The sequence below is a fragment of the Anser cygnoides genome, chromosome 9 (assembly GCF_040182565.1).
Source record: "Anser cygnoides isolate HZ-2024a breed goose chromosome 9, Taihu_goose_T2T_genome, whole genome shotgun sequence".
Lineage (NCBI taxonomy): Eukaryota > Metazoa > Chordata > Aves > Anseriformes > Anatidae > Anser > Anser cygnoides.
The window spans coordinates 4,782,471-4,801,353 of record NC_089881.1 but is presented as its reverse complement, the minus strand read 5'-3'; the positions used below and the strand labels follow the sequence as shown (position 1 = coordinate 4,801,353).

At 41.0% G+C, this 18,883-nt stretch overlaps 1 protein-coding gene across 15 annotated transcripts in view; it reads right to left on the bottom strand.

Annotated features, from left to right (window-relative positions):
• The window catches only part of DOCK10 (dedicator of cytokinesis 10), a 151,967-nt gene that overhangs the window by 4,309 nt on the left and 128,775 nt on the right, over positions 1 to 18,883 (bottom strand). For 14 of the 15 annotated variants that reach the window (XM_048063031.2, XM_067002482.1, XM_067002483.1 and 11 more), the window contains exons 41-53: positions 18,281 to 18,393; positions 17,468 to 17,605; positions 15,592 to 15,774; positions 14,751 to 14,861; positions 14,056 to 14,271; positions 13,280 to 13,337; positions 12,850 to 12,948; positions 11,289 to 11,395; positions 10,712 to 10,834; positions 9,597 to 9,710; positions 3,256 to 3,402; positions 2,573 to 2,783; positions 130 to 320 (exon numbers count right to left, since the gene is read on the bottom strand). In XM_048063031.2, the coding sequence (XP_047918988.2) occupies positions 130 to 320; positions 2,573 to 2,783; positions 3,256 to 3,402; positions 9,597 to 9,710; positions 10,712 to 10,834; positions 11,289 to 11,395; positions 12,850 to 12,948; positions 13,280 to 13,337; positions 14,056 to 14,271; positions 14,751 to 14,861; positions 15,592 to 15,774; positions 17,468 to 17,605; positions 18,281 to 18,393 (1,811 nt within the window). The remainder of the gene's footprint in view (positions 1 to 129; positions 321 to 2,572; positions 2,784 to 3,255; positions 3,403 to 9,596; positions 9,711 to 10,711; positions 10,835 to 11,288; positions 11,396 to 12,849; positions 12,949 to 13,279; positions 13,338 to 14,055; positions 14,272 to 14,750; positions 14,862 to 15,591; positions 15,775 to 17,467; positions 17,606 to 18,280; positions 18,394 to 18,883) is intronic. The other variant, XM_048063029.2, reaches the window with a different exon arrangement.

Here is an 18,883-nt window from a genome sequence, read left to right as displayed (position 1 = left end):
GTTCCAACAGCACTGGAAAACAAGATACAACCAGAAGTATGAAATTGACAAAACAGGTCAGAAAGGATGAAAAACAGAATAAAGATTTAGGTAGATGCATTGAAGAGAAAAAAGGCAAATTTTCATTACCTTGACACTGACACTTCCTTGGAGTTTGAGCTGCAGTCGGATCATGTCCACTTCTTCCATTGTGCAAAGCTGATTGAGCTCTGAGACCTTTTTGGACATCTCATCAATCGCTACTTCGATAGGGTTCAACTCTGTGCTTGTTTGGCTTATGACTTGAATACGCTTCTTCACGTAGGGAAACAAGTGACTGGCTACTCGAAAGCAAGAAATGTATTAGCATCAAACGTATTACTCACCCAACAACAAGACGGTATTTAAGAAAACAAAACAAGTCAGTCAAAGGTTTAGATTGTGTTAACTTTGACAATGTCAATCTCTTTATCAATGTCTACAAACTGAGTTTTAATCATCAAATGAGCAATAGAATTCAGCAGGTCCAACCAGTTTTTTTTATTTTTTATAGACCTGGTACATTTGAAAAAAGCATTTCCTTTTGAAATCACCATTGTTTGCTGCTGAGCTCTGTCAGATCCACGTGGTTCTCACCTCTCAGATTCCAAAAGCTATCAATCATTCTTCTGAATCAAAGCACCAAACAATAAGCCCGTAATGAACTTCAAACACCTCAAGACATCCCATCAAACAAGTTTCAGCTGAATCAAGTACCACTCACCCACAGATGAACACATTATTGAAGCACCATCCTTAAAAAAGCAAGGAGTTAATTTTAGTATTCAACCTAAATACTACTTATGGGAGCTGGTAGAGGAACCATTCATCAATAAAACCATTCCTTCTAGTGAAGCCATTTTCACAGATCCGAAGGAGTTTGGCAGTGATACAGTATGGCACGTTGTCTAATATGAAATGTTTAATAACCTTTTCCTGACTGTCCTACACGCTTTGGAAGACCTCTTAAACTCCGTATATGCCCTCCTCCAGCAAGCACATGCTGCCAGGCAGCTCAGACCTAAAGGAACTCCATCATACAGGGTGGCTGTCTCCACAGACAGCAGGAAACCAAGGACTTCCAGAGCTAGAAGCACAAGTAACAACCAGGAATGGTAGAGAACCAGTGATCCACAGACTGCAGCCAGACCACACTCATCCTCTGCGCGATGCAGGCAGCAGGGCTTTGGAGCAGGGTGCCTAGCAGGTACTGTTCCAGCCACCCAGTACCTCCGGCCAAGCACGAAAAACTGCCATTATTCTTCCAGCTCTACCAGTAAGTAAGCCTTGTTTTCTTCTCAAACTAAAAGCATTTCTGCTTGCATAGGAAGCAAGTGAAAGTATTTGATTTTATCCAAAGGAAAAGAAGGTTTCCTTTACAGAAGAGCACTGAGCTGAGGGAGGTGCCCAAAGGGAAAGCAGTGGGGAAGAGAAGGTCAAATTCCCAACTAACACCAAAGATGGAGCCAGGCTAAGAACACTGGGAGCTGATGACATTGTGTAATAACCTAAGGGAATTATTTTGCTGGACAAACAACCCTCTCTGTTTTTGCCAGATGTACCATAACAGCTGCACTTTCAATTCAGAGAAGCTACCTGCTTCAGTACATACCTCAAAACACCAAGTGCTGCTCAAGCACTTAAAAAACCCCCCACACAAGCTACTCTTCCTTTCTTCTTCTTACAAGCAAAGCTGTGTCATGTAACAAGATGCCCCCAGACATCAGTGCCTCTTCTCTGACTTGCCAGAACAAAACTTTTAGGCAACTACGCCTATACCATAAGCAGCTTTCTTCATTTTGCCCTTTGGGGGAAGCACAAGCACAGAAGTCAGTGGGGAACTGGATTTTATCACTCAGGAGCCTTTGCTGTGAACATCAGCCTCCCTGCTCGCTGCTGTTCATGAGAACAATGCTTCTGTCTCAGACGGTTTCTCATACTCCCAGCCAAAATTCAGACAGGTCAAGTTTCAGTAGTAGTTTCACAGAGATTTCAATCATGATAAGGAACTGAATGTTTTCTGTTTAACATGACTCACTAAGAACAGACATATCCAGTATTCCCTACATTCCTGTCTTAAAACAGTGACTGCATCCACTGAGCTAAAAAGCTTACCTCTCACTTTTAAAAATACTGTATAACGCATCTTACTCCCATTTTGAACAAAAATCTTATCTACAAAGATTTACTCAGCAGAACAGGCACCCTACATTGCTTTTCCTTTGACTTGTTTATTATCAAAACAACAACGTGTCCGAGTGCTAAGCTGCCTCCAGCAGAACCACTCCCAAATTCCATCACTGTAAGATGCTAATAATTAGGTAAAAAAAGACAGCTGATGACTCCACGAATGAAAATAACCTTACATAGGATGGTCCTCAGGACTGTAAGGAAGAACATGCTTTGCAAATGGACACACTGAAAAAGATTATTTATCATTCTGTATAACATGCTGTGCCCACTGTCTGCAGAACACCTGGCATGTGAAACCTGCTGCGGGGCTTGACTGTCAAAGGCAGGGTTGGGAGGGGCAAAGCAGCAGCAGCAGACGTACTTGTCAGGATTGTGCGCCTCTTGCACTGCTCTTCCACGCCTCCGTGCTTTTTTCCTGAGAGTGTGAAAGGCGTTTCGAACACAAAGCGGTTGATGTTGTGATGCATTTCGAAGTCAGTCTTTCGATCTTCAGCTTCTTTCTCATCAAAAAAAGGTGTGACATACGTGACCTGAATATAGGCATATTTTGGATCCAGGTCTTTGGGGTTGACCTGTGTAACAGTGGCAAACATAATAAAATTCATTTAAGCATGACAAACTGCCAAGATGTCCATTATATTTCTGATGCTTTTATCTATCATGGCAATACAGATGAAAAAGTGAGACTTCCAAATGCAATCTTCAGACCACAAATTAATACAAACATTTCAAAACTAAGAGGCCTGTTAGAACAGTGGGCTTTTTGAACATAGCCAAAGGCAAAAGTGAATGAAAGATAAATGACAGAAAACAACCTGCTTCTGCATTACAGTAAATATCTGAGTGCCCTCTGCATGCCCATGCAGGCATACGCTTGCTCTCTTCCTACGGACTGTGTTGCACTGCAACCAGCGCACAGGTTAGGGTCTTTTTTTGATTACAAAACTAAGTCACACGCTGTTCACATTTGTTCAAAATACTGCTCACAAAACATGAACTGTGCACTCGCTTTTCCCCCGTGTACAGGAATCACATCTTTCTTACCTTGTTGGAATCCTGGATGATCTTCACGTTATCTATTCCAAATTTGTCCGCATACAGTTTGAGCAGCCTCTGAGAGATCTCAGACAAGCCAGTTAATTTGGGTTCTTTATAGATATATTCTTTTCCTTCCTCTTCTTCAAAAAAACCCTGTTTGGAAAGAAATGGGAGGATATAGTGAACACAACAGGCAAGGCAAAGCCTAAATGGGGTGCTTACACCAGGCATCAAGGCTGTCCGTATGGAGCCTCCAGTATGCCATTTCCAGCACCTAAGATAAAGGCTTGCCTCTCTCCATCCTTGCAGATGCATACCTAGATGTCTGCATGTATACCGGTTTGGTGTCTCCTAAGTTACCCAGGAAATAACTCATACGCATCTATTCCTGTAGGAGATCTAGTTGTTCAAACAGTGACAGTGCTTCCTCTAGAATGCTGATGTGTGTTGTACAACAAAAGAAAAAACAACTAATGAAATAAAAACCTGGACATTTCACATTGTTTAGATGTGAATCATTTAGTTAAATTACCTATTTCTGAAGCACTATGCTATCAGACCATGAGCACAACAGCTCGGGGCGCACACAACTTGTCGCCTGCTAGAACAGCCCTCTGGCAGCCCCACGCCGATGGGCAGCGCTGTGGCACGGGGAGCTCCTGTCAACTGACCTGCATCTGCTCAGGGCTGCTAGAGGAAACTCCGGTGGCATCCTGAATGGCCATATGGAATTGCAGCATTTACAGATGCATTAGTAAATGATTTTCATTTGAAAAGAAAAAAAAAGAAAAAAACGTCACGCAGACTATGTTCCTTTGCCAAAAAGCTCAGTCTTGTTAGGGTCATTTACTTATTGCACTGGGTACATGTGGCAGAGCTTTAATGAAAGGCTCTACTGAAGAACTGAACAAGAACCTGGCAGACTTCAGAAGAAATGCCGAAAAATAAGAGCATCGCATCACACGCAGGTGAGACACTCAGCTGCTACAAGATGGACAAGTACATCACACACTAGGGGAGCAGCTCTCCCAGCTGAGCAGAAAGCAGCAGCTGACCCATTAAGAAGGACTGGATTTATCCCAACACCACGGGCAGCACCAGCCCTCCTTCTAAGTTTTCATATGCCACTGATGAAATTTGGCAGTGTTAAATACTGCAGCTGTCCCCAGACACTCCTCCTTTCACCTTAATGCAAAGTGACCCAGAGGAAGATTCCTGAAGCTGCAGGGATAGAAAAGAAAAGAAAGACAGCATTAATGATGCCAGACCCAAGGCCCTTTAAACTTAACGTGATGCAGCTTGGACAGGTAATTCTACGACATGCCTTAGCAAATTGTGATCTGCTGAAAACCAGAGAAACACAAGTGAATGAAGTCAGGCGATCTGCCAAAATCTGTTGCAGGTATTCATCCGAAAAAAAAAACCCAGCCCTTTCATGTGCAAGTGTATTCCAAACTTTGGTTGCTAAAATTATAAACCAGGCAAGTGTTTAAAAAGATATACAGAATTATGACAAATCAGCTAGAAATTCTGATGTTTGTTTAGGAACAAAACCCTGAGCTTTGTTTTAGCAGGGCTTGACAAATATGTGCATCTGCAGTCAGGACAAGGGGCAAGAAAACCATCTTTGTTAATTTGGCAAGTGCCAAGAGCACTGTGAGCATTACCGAAAAAAAGTGACTAATAGCAGCACCAGCAGCTTGTCTGATAGCATCTTAATTAGCCTCACCGTGACCTTCTAACATTGTGCCATTCTTAACAATATTATCAATTAAACTCTATAGGCTTGTGAAGACCCACACAGATAATTGGAGAACAAATCTAGAGCTCAAAAGCTGACACCCTATAAACATTTACTGAGCTAGGCAGGCAACTGACTTTTTATTGATTTCACTGAGAAAATCTGCAGGATCATAACCTGGTTTCTGATCTTGTTTCCCTTGAAGAAAGACCACTATGTGAAAATAGCTGAAAAAGTCATTACTTTCATGCAATCATACTCAAACACAATGCTCAGGATTGCTTCTGTCAAAAAACATCTGTTTTCTGTTACCATTCGATGCTTTTAACAAACAACAACAAAGCAAACAGCAAAAACTGTTTTCCAAATTAATCACAGAGCAAGGTAAAATATAGCTTATCTTCTTATCCTAGATGCTGTTTCTGTGTATGTTTGCACGTTGCAAGACAATGTTTATATGCAAACGCCAAATCTCTGTGCTGATGCTGCATACATAGCACACTAGGATGACATCTGTGTTAATGGCTTTGCTTGGGAAGAAAAAAAAAAGCAACACTCCCCCCCAAATAAACAACTAACAGATTTAGTCTTGTCTCTAATGCAGGGGATATCATTTAAGTACATATTCCCTGCAGTATTTCAGCTGACAAGTGACAAGCAGAAGTTAATTGTGAGCTATAAATACTCGTGTCTGCCATATGCTATATGTCTGGCAAAGACTATTGAAAGCAAGATTAAATACTTTTTAGGAGCCAAATATCCTCCAATTCAAGGATTTTGAAATACTAAGCAGCCAGGGTCACATTATCAATGCGTATCCCTAGACTATTTTCACACTGGCTGTTTTTGCACTGTAAGAACAATGCAGCCTTGCAGATGAAAATCATTACGTGGAGCAGCTGAATGTAACGGAAGGGAGAACAACTTCATGGACGGTAGGTGATTGGTTTCCACTGAGCTCTGATGTGCCGAGAGTCAAGCTGTGACCCAGGACTGTCAGCATGGGAGCGCTGGAAGGGCCCTTCTTCCTCCTTGTACGGCCGCAGGTGCAGCCCTTGAAGCTCACAGTAAATCTGAGGCCCTTCCCTGCCCTTTGCTGGAAAAGCACACGCCGTTCCCACAGCAGGATTCTGAGGTAAAGTCTTCTGCCTCTTCTAAGGTGACCTTTATGCAGGCCAGGTGCACGCGGGTGGGAAAAGATATTGCTGGCTTACGTGGGCTAAAATTGGCTAATGGTCCAAACCCTACCGCAGCAAGCATGCCCCCACTAGAGTGAGAGAGGAAAACATCCCCACAACACGTTTGCCTTAGCACCAGAGACGACCTAGCCTTCAATCTTTTTTTGCATATTATCCTGTTCTACTGTCAGATCTGGACATTGTGATTCTGCCCCATCTTAATAACAGCACAAAACTATTGCAGTTCCAAACAGAGGTGCTCAGCAGCACCTGGCTGTTGGGTGTCTAGGAAGACAGTGGGCTTGTTGCGCTCTTTGGTAAGGAAGCTATTCCAGCTGTTTTATCACATTTGGAAAAGGGAACACACCCTGTGATCTTCAGACATAAACCTGCAGTCATCCTACCGCTGTAAAAATCTGCCCTCCAACTTCCAGAGCTTGCACAGATGGGAGAACAAAGCCTCAGCTAACACTGCGCTGAACTGTGTCTCGAATGCTCTTTGCTTATCAGCACAATACAAGTTTTCAGCTATTCAACATACTTAGCAGCTGATTTTTTTTTTTTTTTTTAATTCAACAAAGATCTTGACTTCTCAGAACACATCTGTGAAAAAAATCATGGTCCCTGGCCCATAGCAAGTGCGGCCACTTGGTGGTGCAATGAGATGCTGCCACCGAAGGCCCATAACAGTTTGCAGCCTGAAACAGCAGCTGCCATGAAACCCGTCTCTCTGAAGCAGCAAATAAAGCTCGCTGGTGACATCCTTCCTAAGGAACAGACTCATTCGACTCGTCCTTCCAGAGGGTCCCTAAAACAGTGTAGTAACCCAACACCACCTCTGCCTTTGCGTGAAGAACCATTTCTAGGTACAGCTGCAGATTTCCTTTTTCCACTAAGAACCAAGCCCCCAAATTCTACCTTGCTGACGCTGCAAAATACAAACAGTATTTGCAATATTCTTTTATTCTTTAATTACTTTCGTTGTAGTTTTTGTTACAATTAAGAAATACCAATGTTTAATGTTCACAAAGCAGAACATATATTTATTGATACAATTATTAATGACTGCACGTGTAATAACACAGTTTTTAAACATGTATGCTTACAGTTATATCTACCCACATTTTTTTTTTTTTTTAAATAGAGCTATATGCCTATAAGACTGAAAAGGAATCCCATACCTGCATATTTAGTGTCCTTCTGTGGCATTTCCCTTGTAGTGGCCTAAGCAGAGCGATTCATGTCGGTAACTAGTAAAACCTGCAACCATTAGCTTTTGGAAGCAAGTGTGCAGTCTGCCTTCAACACAGACAAGAGAATAGTTCGTAATGATGTAAATGAACTGGCCACTGAAACTGCTTTCAGCGTGGAGGCCTACAAGTACACTTGGCAGCGGAAGGAACAAAAGTCCCCATGCCTTTCCACCTGCACAGCCAAAGTGGAAGCAAGTGGCACAAGGGAAAAGGGACTTGCCAAAACACAGAAAGGAAACTTTCTGGATGGAAAATTGCACAGTAAGTGGGAACACATGATTCTCCCTCCTTCCCCTTCCTGGTCAAGGCTCATCTGTAACTCTAACACCTGATGTGGTGCTTTGTGTATTGCTACGTCTTCCTTGATCAGCTCTGCACATTCAGTGCTATTATCCTTGGCAAATGAGGCACCAGTAATGTTGATGGGAATTATCTACCTTCAATTATTTGCACTGTGCCATACGCTTTAGTCACTATGCCTCTGCAAGGAGCAATACAGAGCAGCCCCACTTTCTACCACATAAAATCTCATCTGCAAAAGGAAATGAAGGAGCTGTGCTTGTTTGCATTTAGAGCTCAGTATTCATATGCACCAGGGAATAAACCGAGCAATACACAGCTATGAAAAAGTCATATGCTTTAGAGCACTAAAGCTGTTTAAATGAAGTTGCCCTTGTGGCACTGGCAGCTGAAGAATCTTTGTGCTGTAACAGATTTTAACCCAGTTGAGCAGAACTGCTGCAGCTCAGTTACCCACTTACAGGTAGCTTTAAGCCATGGACTTGGCCTCTGGGGAGAGATGCATGTACCTGCACTGTCTCAGGGACAGCCCTGGCAAGAAGCTGGAAGCAGAGTCCCATTTCCCCCCTCCACTGCCCCCATCTTGAGGAAGGGCGTACAGAAAACTCTACCCTTCTTCAGGTAGAGCAGCTTGCTTTCTTGCATTTGGCAAGCTTTGCAGATTTGCAGGAAGAGCCAGGACTCACCATTCCCCTCTGACTCCCAATTTGCTTGCTCCTACAGGGGAATACTGGGCCTGTGGTTGCACCCTGCTGAGGGTGCTCCAATTACCACTGCCACTGACTGCAGACTGACAGCAGCCTTCCTCTCTGGAGCTGCTGCACAGGCCAGAAACACAGTCTTGCATTCAAACAGCATTAGTGCGACACTGAGTTTTTCAACAGAGAAACACGGGGTTCAATCCTGCACCCAGTGAAGCTGAGAGAGAAACCGTCACTGAGATGAGGTGGCAGCATTGAGCCTCACAGTGCACACAACATGGTGACAGCTACAGCGTTGTAATTTGGGTAGCTGAACAAACAAAAATTAGTTTGCAGGATGCAACGATGAATGGAACAACGTTATTTCATCTGCCACAAACCAAAGAATCAGGAGCGCAGGAAAGTTAATGTTAAGTAACAGTACAGGGAAGGATGGAGGACGTGTGAGAAGAATTAAACAAAACATGCAACTAGACTTACCACAGCCTTGAATAAGACCAAAAGGAGAAAAGAGCAAATTTCTGCATTAAAATCCAATTAGCAAACAGAATGATTCACATCAATCTGTTGTTTACACACCATTTTATTTTAGAGTAAAGTATGCTTGCTAAAAACAGGTCTTAAAAGAACATGCTGGATTGCTACGCTGGTTTGTAGTGGAAGAAAGCACAAAATAATGCTTTGAGGATGCTGAAGCACAGCAGAGGGAATAAAACTACTCTACAGTATATTGCACAGAATCAGAGGTGGCCTGAAAGCAGAAGTCAGTCAGCAAGAAACATAACAAAACATCTACTGCATACTGCTCATTTTAAACTTTATTAGAAGAGAGGGCCATATGTGGAAGATGCTTTACCTGGTTTCATTTAAGTTTTATTCTGAAAAAAACTTGCCCTACCCCTGTCTCAGCTTTGCTTGCTGATGTCAAGAACTAAAGCTGATGTACATGTCTGTTCTCCATTGCACCACTAACCCACATTGGTTTACACAGATGCAACTGAGTGTTCTCTTTTTTCTAAAATCCTCCTTGGAATTTGAGCCATGATGCACTTTTTACCCCATGACTCATTGTCAACTGCTTCCCTGTTTTAGCTTTCCTGAAATACATCATGATTAGAAAAACCTGGCTGAAATCTAAGCACCTGTCAGAACAAAAGAACACAAGGCAACTTACCTGCCCATAAAATGCAACACGGTAGTATCTCCCAAACAGGCGTTTCTCAGAGTTCACTACTTCCGCAACCTTCAGGTATGAGCGGTGGATGTCATAGTACAAATCAGACAGCCTCTACGTTAAGAGACAGAAGGAGAGAGGGAAGGTGAGAGGGAGCAAGTACTTTGGGAAATGACACTGAGGCTCTGCATGAGCATGGCTTGCCTTAATCAGAAACCCAAACCTTTGCAAAGATGGCTGTACACACTAATGGAATGGTTTAACCTTATCACTAATCTCAAGATTTCTGTCATCTTCAGATCATTTTATGGCAGAAGAGACTTTGTGTACGGGGTCACACAGCATTCCACAAATGAGCAGTGATAGGGACCTCTTAAGCAGTCAGAGAAAGTAAGTGTCCTACGTGCAGGGGAGGGCACGGTGCCAACAACTCCAGTCAGCTCCTAATCCTATGCAGAGATGTGCTACCCACACCCACCACTAAAAAGGGTTTTCTTGTGATAGAGAACAGAGAGATCAACTAAGTTTAAATCTGAGGATCTGCTTCTTCAGTGTACAGCCTATACCTACTCCTTTACTTCTAATTTAAAAACCAGAAAATCAGCAAATGAGATTATCATCAGGTTATCTGTTATGTGTTAAATGTAGAAAGAAAATAAGAAATGAAGGAACCCTGGAGTTGTTAAGAGATCACAATAATTTATCAGCTGTTTCTGAACTTAAATACAATGCAAATGTGCTCTTGGTTTTAAAAATGCATGTAAAAAATCACATTCATTGGTTATCAGAGATAGATTTCTCCACAGAGACATGTAGTTCTGGACATAGCTAAAAGTCTCTCAGTGAAATATGGCTAGAAAGCTGTTGCTGTGGTTTTGATGACCTTTAGAGGTTGCTTCTTTTTTGAAAAATTTTTGTTCATTTATGGTTGTATTGATGCTGAAAAGAGGAAGATAGGATACCAAAGTTTTTTGTTTACTCATAGCACAAAGCATTAAAAGGAGAAATTACAGACAGGAAGAACAAAATATTCCTTTTAAAGAAAGCACTTTAATTTAAAAATATTGATCGTTACAGTTGGCTTAAGACTATTTAAATAAAAAAGAAGAACTTACTTTAAAGTCCCTCTGCTTCTCAAAAACAGCAATGATAGGCTTGTTAACCTCTGCAATGAGCTCATATCTTTCAGATTTCCACAGGTATTCAACACACAACTCCAGCTGCTCCACCAGAATGTTCTGCAATTCAGCAAATACTATGGGTTAATTGATAGCTGACAGAGCTTCATTAACAATTATACAAGAAAAGTACCTACCCACTGTTTTATTTTTATTCTGTATCTTCTATACTAAGTTTAGTTCAATCACACAATATTTAGTCAGGTATTGGTCATGTAGCACTTCTTCAAATAAAAAATGGAAATAATGGTAACATGAAAATACTTGACATCTCATTCAGAAGAACAGGATGGCTTTGTGGGCTCCAACTCTAGTATTTAATGTTCTGGTTACCTAAACACACATCCCCCCTATTTAGTAAAACAGCTATGGCATTTCACTCAAAAGCTGCATGCCTTTTAATGTTGGGTGAAGCGCACTCTCGTTATAATTTGTTTTAACATACACAGGAATCCATTAGCAATACTACTGTCTGTAAATTTAGAACAAGTATATAAATGTTAATGCTGCTGACCTCATTATAGGGAGTATCTTGCATCCCAGAGTCTTCCTTCATAGCACCTTCTTCTTTAATGTTGGGGGTAATGCTTAGAAAAGCGGGCCATCCCATGGAAAATAAACCTTGAAGTACAATTCATAACAACGTCAATTAATGACTGAATCACCACGCACTTTAAAAAGTTATTGGATGTCATTAATACAAAGCTGATTTCATTTGACTGGGTTAGTTAATTTTTTTTAACTGCCCAAGTGATGAGAAGCACAAATGGAACTGACTGAATTTATGAGACTATTCTACATTTTCTCTGTGATATAAATCCATTTGTCCAGGCAAAGGGCAACTGCAACACTTTCCTGATGCAATCTTATTCCTCATTTTGGCATTTCAGTTCCTTAGATGTACAGTGCTGGCAGTAAAACTACATGTGCCACACTCCCTTATACAGGAATTACCATCGTAGATGGAGGCGAGACAATTTTTACTCATGAAACCAATGCTGCAGCTGGTGACCTGACCTACAGGCACTGACACTACATGCTGGGGCTTAGCACTTGTTCCACACACCACATTTCCTAAGCGAGGGGCAGAGTTTCCACAGGCTCGCTACAGCTGACGGAGATGGCTGCTCCAGAGCACGCTACACCTCTGCTGGGCTCAAGGATACCATGGCAGCAGCACTCCTTACCCTGCTCAGGTTCAGCAGAGCCATCACTGTCCTACTTGAGGAACTCTCTCAGAGACAGCTCAGGTGGCGCAAGTTGCTGAGGCAGCTCCTCCCCCTCCATCAAATCTGGGAGGAGTTCTGAGCAACTTTTTACTAACGTGTAGGTTTAAAATGACTCAAGTTCTTCACTCCACCTACTGTGATCTGTTATTTACACAAAGCATACAAGTGAACTGTCCCTGAAATACTGCTGTTTACAGAAAGCCCCCTTCTGAAAGGATGTATTTTTGTCTCACCCCCACAGACTTGAAAGTTATCAGAGAACCATGGTCTTTCCAAAACTATCAGTTTCTCTTCCTCAGGTACTTGCTCTTATCCCTAGAAATTACTATTTTTGAACACTGCTAAAATTACTCAAGCTGAGAATTACTGAAATACACATTTCATAAACTAAATAACCATTGGCATGGAAGCATTTCAAAAACATAAGCCTGCACTTTATTTCTCTAATAAGCATCACAGATTAAAAACCCTTTATCTATACTGAGTTACATATGGATGACCTGATATTAATTCTGCCCTTGTCCCCCAGCTTTGGACAGTCAAGGGAATTGAATGTGGATTCGTGTGCTAAACACCAATTGACCTGAGAGGGATTTCTGTTCACAACGAAGAGCAGAGTGCTCTGTCCCTGAAAGAACCTTTAACCAGAGACATCAAACCAGCCAAAGAGCATCAGGAAAGTAACACACAATGCTTCTGATATTACTTGCTTGCTATTACAGCCATCAACATGCACTGTAAGTATTTTCACTTTGGTAGATATTTTTCCAGATCAATTGAAGAACAGTAATTGAATTCCCTAGCCATGTTATCTGACCCATAAACAGGCACGGTTAGAGCACTCACTTCCTCCAGTGTGAGTTGTTAGTAACACATTACTATCACAGACTTGACCATCCTCCAGGAGCATACGTGAGGTACAAATCTTTTCCATTTTCCAGTAACCTATGATAGCGTAAGATGGTATTAGTACACCGCTACTGGTATGTGTTAATACATGCATATTTAATAACGACACATTAACGAGTGAAGCATTCTCTTTTAGCACTAGCTTAATAAACATTTAATTAACCCTCTTTACACAAAATACACACAGTCACTGTTCTAGTGCTAAGACTAGTATTTACAATGTATTTTAAAAATAAGATCTTTGGGTAGAATTCAAGCAGCTTTAAGAATACTTCATTTTATAAGTAAGGAAAGCAGGACAACCAAAAATTATTTTCAACAGTATAATTTATAGACACACGGTTAGTTTTGAATATGTTGATCTTACCCTTTCTTTTTAGGTACTCTGCAATGAGAGCAGCGATATGGATATAGCACATAGCAGCCTGCAACGAGAGACCAAAATACATGTATATGTTAAAGCAGACTATATGACTTAGCATGTACTTGATAAAGAACACACACTTTAATCACTGTCAAGTCATACTGCCGAAAAGGAAAGAAAATTAACATAACAATTTGAGAAAATAAGGTATTAAATGATGAAACCTCTCCTAATTAATTTCACTGGATGTCCCAGATAAAAGCACAGACTAAGAGTTAAATGAGGACATCAGGAATTTTGCTCAAGAGAACAACCTAACATCACTTTGTAAATAAGATTGCTGGGCTATGCACTGGAGCTTCCCATCACCCATTTAGCTTTTGATGAATGGGACATGTCATAGGGCAAGTTCCTCTTCTGTGCTGTATGAGGGGAAAAAAAGCACAAAATATCCTGTATGTAAATTAAGCACTGTTTATAGCCTCGCCTACACTACAGCTACTACGCCTGCTAGGGTTAAGCAGTTGAGATGCTAACGCGATACTGACCACAGCTTCCCTCTCAGACATTTCTAAGTCTTGGTCAAGCACATATCAGGCACTGTTACAACTAGGCAAACTGGGATAATAAGCACATCACATCTCTAGGCACAGTTCAAACCTGACTTTAAGTTCAAGTATATGACAGACACTGTATATCTCTTAAATCATTGCTGTTATCTGTCTTCCACAGCCCTTTTCGTCAGAATATCTCAGCCTAGTGATAAATGCATTTGTTACCTCTGATAAATCTCCATTTCTTGCGTGAATCTTGGCCATGCTTTCAAGCCAGGTCCTACGTAATTCAGGTGTGCTGGCATATGAGTTTGCTAGGCTGTACTGCAGATCCACAAGCATCTCAGGGTCTTTCTCATGTTCCTTCATCTGAGCTGTAGCCATCAAAACTGTTCTGATGCGTTTGGTCAGATCCTTCACCTCTGCTGGGAAATTAACGTTCTTTGGGAAAGATAAGCAATACATCACTACAACCATCCAGAGAACCACATGCAGCACCCCTGAATGAGCTTATATTCTGCTTGTGGAAGATCTTCTCCCCCTCCTCCAAATTCAGTTGGTTTTGAAATGGATTTACAGTTCAACAGTATATACACATTTTACACTGTTGTGTGTGTTTTTGCTACACGTTTACTGAACAGGTTAAAAGAACAGTTTGTAGACTAAACATTGTTAACTGCAATACTGTTTCATCAGCCACAATGCATGGTATCTTAAAAATATTTAGAATTTAATTCTAAATTATTAAGTTTCTGAGTCATAAGCATTTTCATGAATGTCTGGTTGCCTCAAAAAGGCATGCTATGGATGCATAAGTCAGTGTCTAATAAAAGTCGGCAATTTTATTCACAGAAACACTTGCTCCTCTGACATTGTTGACCTTTTGAAAGAGGTAGTGATGAATAAAAAATGTTTCTTACTTTCATCTGCTTGTCTCCATTAGCAAAATTATTTATAATTGCAAGTGAATGTTGAAACCGGGATCCACCAATCCCTGCATCTGCTATCAGCTGACTCACTGCTTTGATGAGCTGTACAAGTAGAGAGTAAAAAAGAAAAAAAAAAAAAAAAGGAACAGGGTGCAATTAGCAAAGAAAATCAAAGTTTCAAAATAGTTTTTAATCCCAGTTCTAATGTAACTTGATGTATCAGGCTAGCAGAGATGCAATTTTATACCTCCAACCTGGCCTTGAACACTTCCAGGGATGGGGCATCCACAACTTCTCTGGGCAACCTGTTCCAGTGTCTCACTACCCCCACAGAGATGAATTTCTTCCTTATATCTAATCTAAGTCTACCCTCTTTTAATTTAAAGCCACTGCTCCTCGTCCTATCACTACACTCCCTGGATGCAAGGATTGCAAGTAATCTCCAATTTCTGTAATTTCTCAAATTTTGCAATATAAGTGCATTGTTACTTGGCTTCATATTTCTGTTACTATCAGATTCTGGTTTGCTACTTCAGCTACGGTGCTACTGCTGTAAGCAATGCATATGAATCAAGAATAGCTACATATCTGATTTACTTGGCCGTGTGGCTAGATTCACAGCTGTTGTCTCTCCTTGGAACAGAGCCGAACTGTCCAAGAACAGCAGAGAATCCAGCCGAATGTCTTCAGAGTTGGCAGAAAAATCAAACTGCCACAGAGAACTGGCTGAGCTGTTCAAATGAACAGTTTTGCTACAATGCAGAATAATAATACTAATAACAACAAAACAGTGTACATCAGGTAAATACTGATGATTTTACACTTCACTCACCTGTAGATGGGATCTGACTATTGATTTCTGCTTATTAAATTCAAAGTTCTTTCTCATGAAAAAATAAAGAAGAGCAGACGCCTCTGTCTGAGTTGAACGTGACCTATGGTTACAACACTTCAAGATTTCATAGCAGAGGGAACCACAGAGATCTGCTTGTCCTTGGAAGAATGCTGATGGGAACTATTGGGAAAAAAAAGTGTGGATATGTACTCTCAGTAATATTACATATTATATATTAATATTATATATTAACATATACCTAATTTATATATTAATATATATAATGAGCATATTACAGTTATTCTGAGTCAACAGTGTTTTTCTGTCACACTTTCAGTAAAAACCAGCTGTCTTTCATATGCTCATTTACACCGGGGTTTAGTGAAGAAATTAGCCACCAGCTAAACATAATCCCATGCACAAATTAAGATCAAGTAAAATCTGCACATGGGTTTTCATACAAACACCATATGCAATGCATCAATCAAACTGACCTCCAGGAAGTCCAGACAGCAGCTGGTACACAGCAAGAATAAAAGCAGAGCAGTCTGTCTGTGAAGAATGCTGAAGAGCTAAACAGGAAAAGACTGAGGGATGTGGGGGGGTTTGGTCTACGCTACTATAAAAGCTGCTCAGGAGAAAGAAAATACTCTGAGCAGCAGTCAGTGAACTTCCAGCAGTCAAGAGTCTGAACAGCAGGAGACGGCAGAGAATGAAGGATGGCTCTATAAACCATACATGCTATTTATCAACTGGGTGAATACAATAGAAAATGGACCAATGAGTGGTGGAAGATTCTGGCCACAGATCTCCCAGTCCTGCCCTGGATGTTCTACTGCAGGAAAAAAAAAACACGATCTCTGCTTCCAGAGAACTACGACAGGAGAATTTAATCCTGAGAGCTACACGATGAATGAAAAGGGCAATCCTAGATATGTATTCATCCTCCCTGTTACATATACTTCCTCCGATCTTGACTGTCTGGTATGTAATTTAAAGCTGTCTGTGGCTGGTTTACTTTATATTTCCCCCATGCCCCCAGGCTATGTTACTGGGAGAAGCACGATTTCCTCCTCTTTTCCCCTGAGATAACAGCTGTCAGAGAAGGAGACCACATGGTTTAAACTTATCAACACTGTTGTGCTTCATAGAAGCATCTGAGAGACCAGGCCAACATTGCTAATTCTCACTTCCCCATTGCAATTACCTGTGTGATACGTTCTGGTTATTTTTAAGAAGATATCATCTAAGTCTACAACTTGGAAATTTGGCAGCCTTTGCACTAGGCACAAAGCATCCAATTGCCCATGATTATTTATATATGTGCGATGCAAGCAAATAAACAGTTTGATGAGCATGTTTTGTCCAAAATATCTCTTTGATAATGAAAATTACATATTTGTAAAAATAAACTATTTGAGGTGACCTTTTGGTAAAGTGTACAGAGTACTCTCCTGCTAGCTCCTCTGGGGATGGCTGCAACCATTCACCACTGTATTCTGCAACTCAGGTATCTGCCATAAGGACCATGGACCTCTATGGTTTCAAGCTTTCTTCCACAGGTGATAAAAGCATAAAAGGCAGGAGGGTCGTGACATAGCTAGACACCACACAGTTGGCTTTCATTTATTTATTTTACAAGTTTTGCTTTCATGGAGAACTTCAATATTTTATTTTTCCAAAAACAGATCTAATTTTTCAGAAATTGTGAACTTTTTTTTTTTTTTTAATTTAATCAACAACAAATAAGATATTTGGGAATGAGCATTAAGAGTGTTAAGGTGAGAATTCTGTCAAAGTACCCAACTGTCCTCAAGCTGCACTTGCTGTAACATATTAATAGATCAGACTAACAGAATAAAACCATAGTTACCTTGCCTACAAACAGCCGTAGGGCAGCAAAGACGTGCTTGAGAGCTGCTGCTGACTGGTTGATTTGCAAAAAGAGCATGTGTGTGTCAAAGACTTTCTTCATCAATGCGTTCTGGCAATCAGATTGCTGGAGCTGCCTCTGAAAAGTCCACAAACAAGACAGGACACACAGGTTATTAAAGTGAATAAACAGAAGATGAGCTACTGGATTTGCATCAAAGTGTTCCTAGGGAGATGCTTTTTTCAGCATCTGCCCTATAATCTCTGGGGATGAGGCAGTCAGTCCCAGCTTGCTGCAGCCTCTTTTTACTTGCAGTTTTCTAAGGGTAACACTTGCTCAAGCCTGTACTCCTAATTTGTCGATGGTATTCGCCAGATTTAAGAGTTAGGGGTGCCAAAGCTACTCACTAAATCTAAAAGGAGCTGTCTGCTCTTCTGTAGTTGTGAGACCTTCAGCATTTCATCAGGGCTGACATTAACAGAGCAGTTTTTAAAGAGAGAGAGGATCTACCTGCCAACTTGAAGAGATATGAACATGATTAAGAAGAGGTGACATATTAGTAATCGTGCAACCCTATAATGCACAGCAGGGCTGTATATATACCTGGATACGTAGGGTGTTTTTCTTCCACATTTTCCTATTCAGTTTGGGCATGATGAAATTACTTCATGAAATACCTCCACAGAGGACTAACATCTTATTTCCCTATCTTACTGTCTCAAGTTTGCTGTGTGCCTCAACCCCCAGGCCCTCCCTCTACCACGTATCTCACATGGCACCATTTCAAACAGAAAATGAAACAGCAAAGCATACCTGGTGGTTCAGAGTGTAAAGACACAACAGGTCAAGAATTGTGAGGGAAACTTCTGTAGCAATGTTTGCCTCTGTGTCTACATACTGTACAATATCCGTTTCACTGGAGCTGCCTACAACATATGAAGCAATGTGACAAGCAGTCTTCTGAGTATCATTAAAGATCATGTAATTTTGCAATCAGGTCATCCAGTCTCTGTGCAGTAAAGATAGTGTCCTAACTGTACATTTAAATGAAAGGGTATTTTGAAGAAAAGTGCTCCCGGGAGATGGAAGGGGTAGTTAGTATATTTTACTCAACTTTTCTCAGTTGCACCAGTGATGAGAGCATATTCTTTCATTGGTTCTGTTGGGCCTCAAAGTATGAAAGGAACCTAATTGGAAAGTGGAATAAAATGGCTTTGATCTCATAATTTCAGCCTCTAGTGGAAACTCTTAGGTACCACAAAAACATACTGGCCACATTTTGTCAGCCAGAATACCAGTGCTTGTGTGTCTTAGGATGACACCTCTAAAAATATACTGAATCTTCCAGAACTGGCAAGGGTCAGACTGGTGAATTGGGTTGTGGTTGCATATGTTATTCCGATTAGTCATTTATGG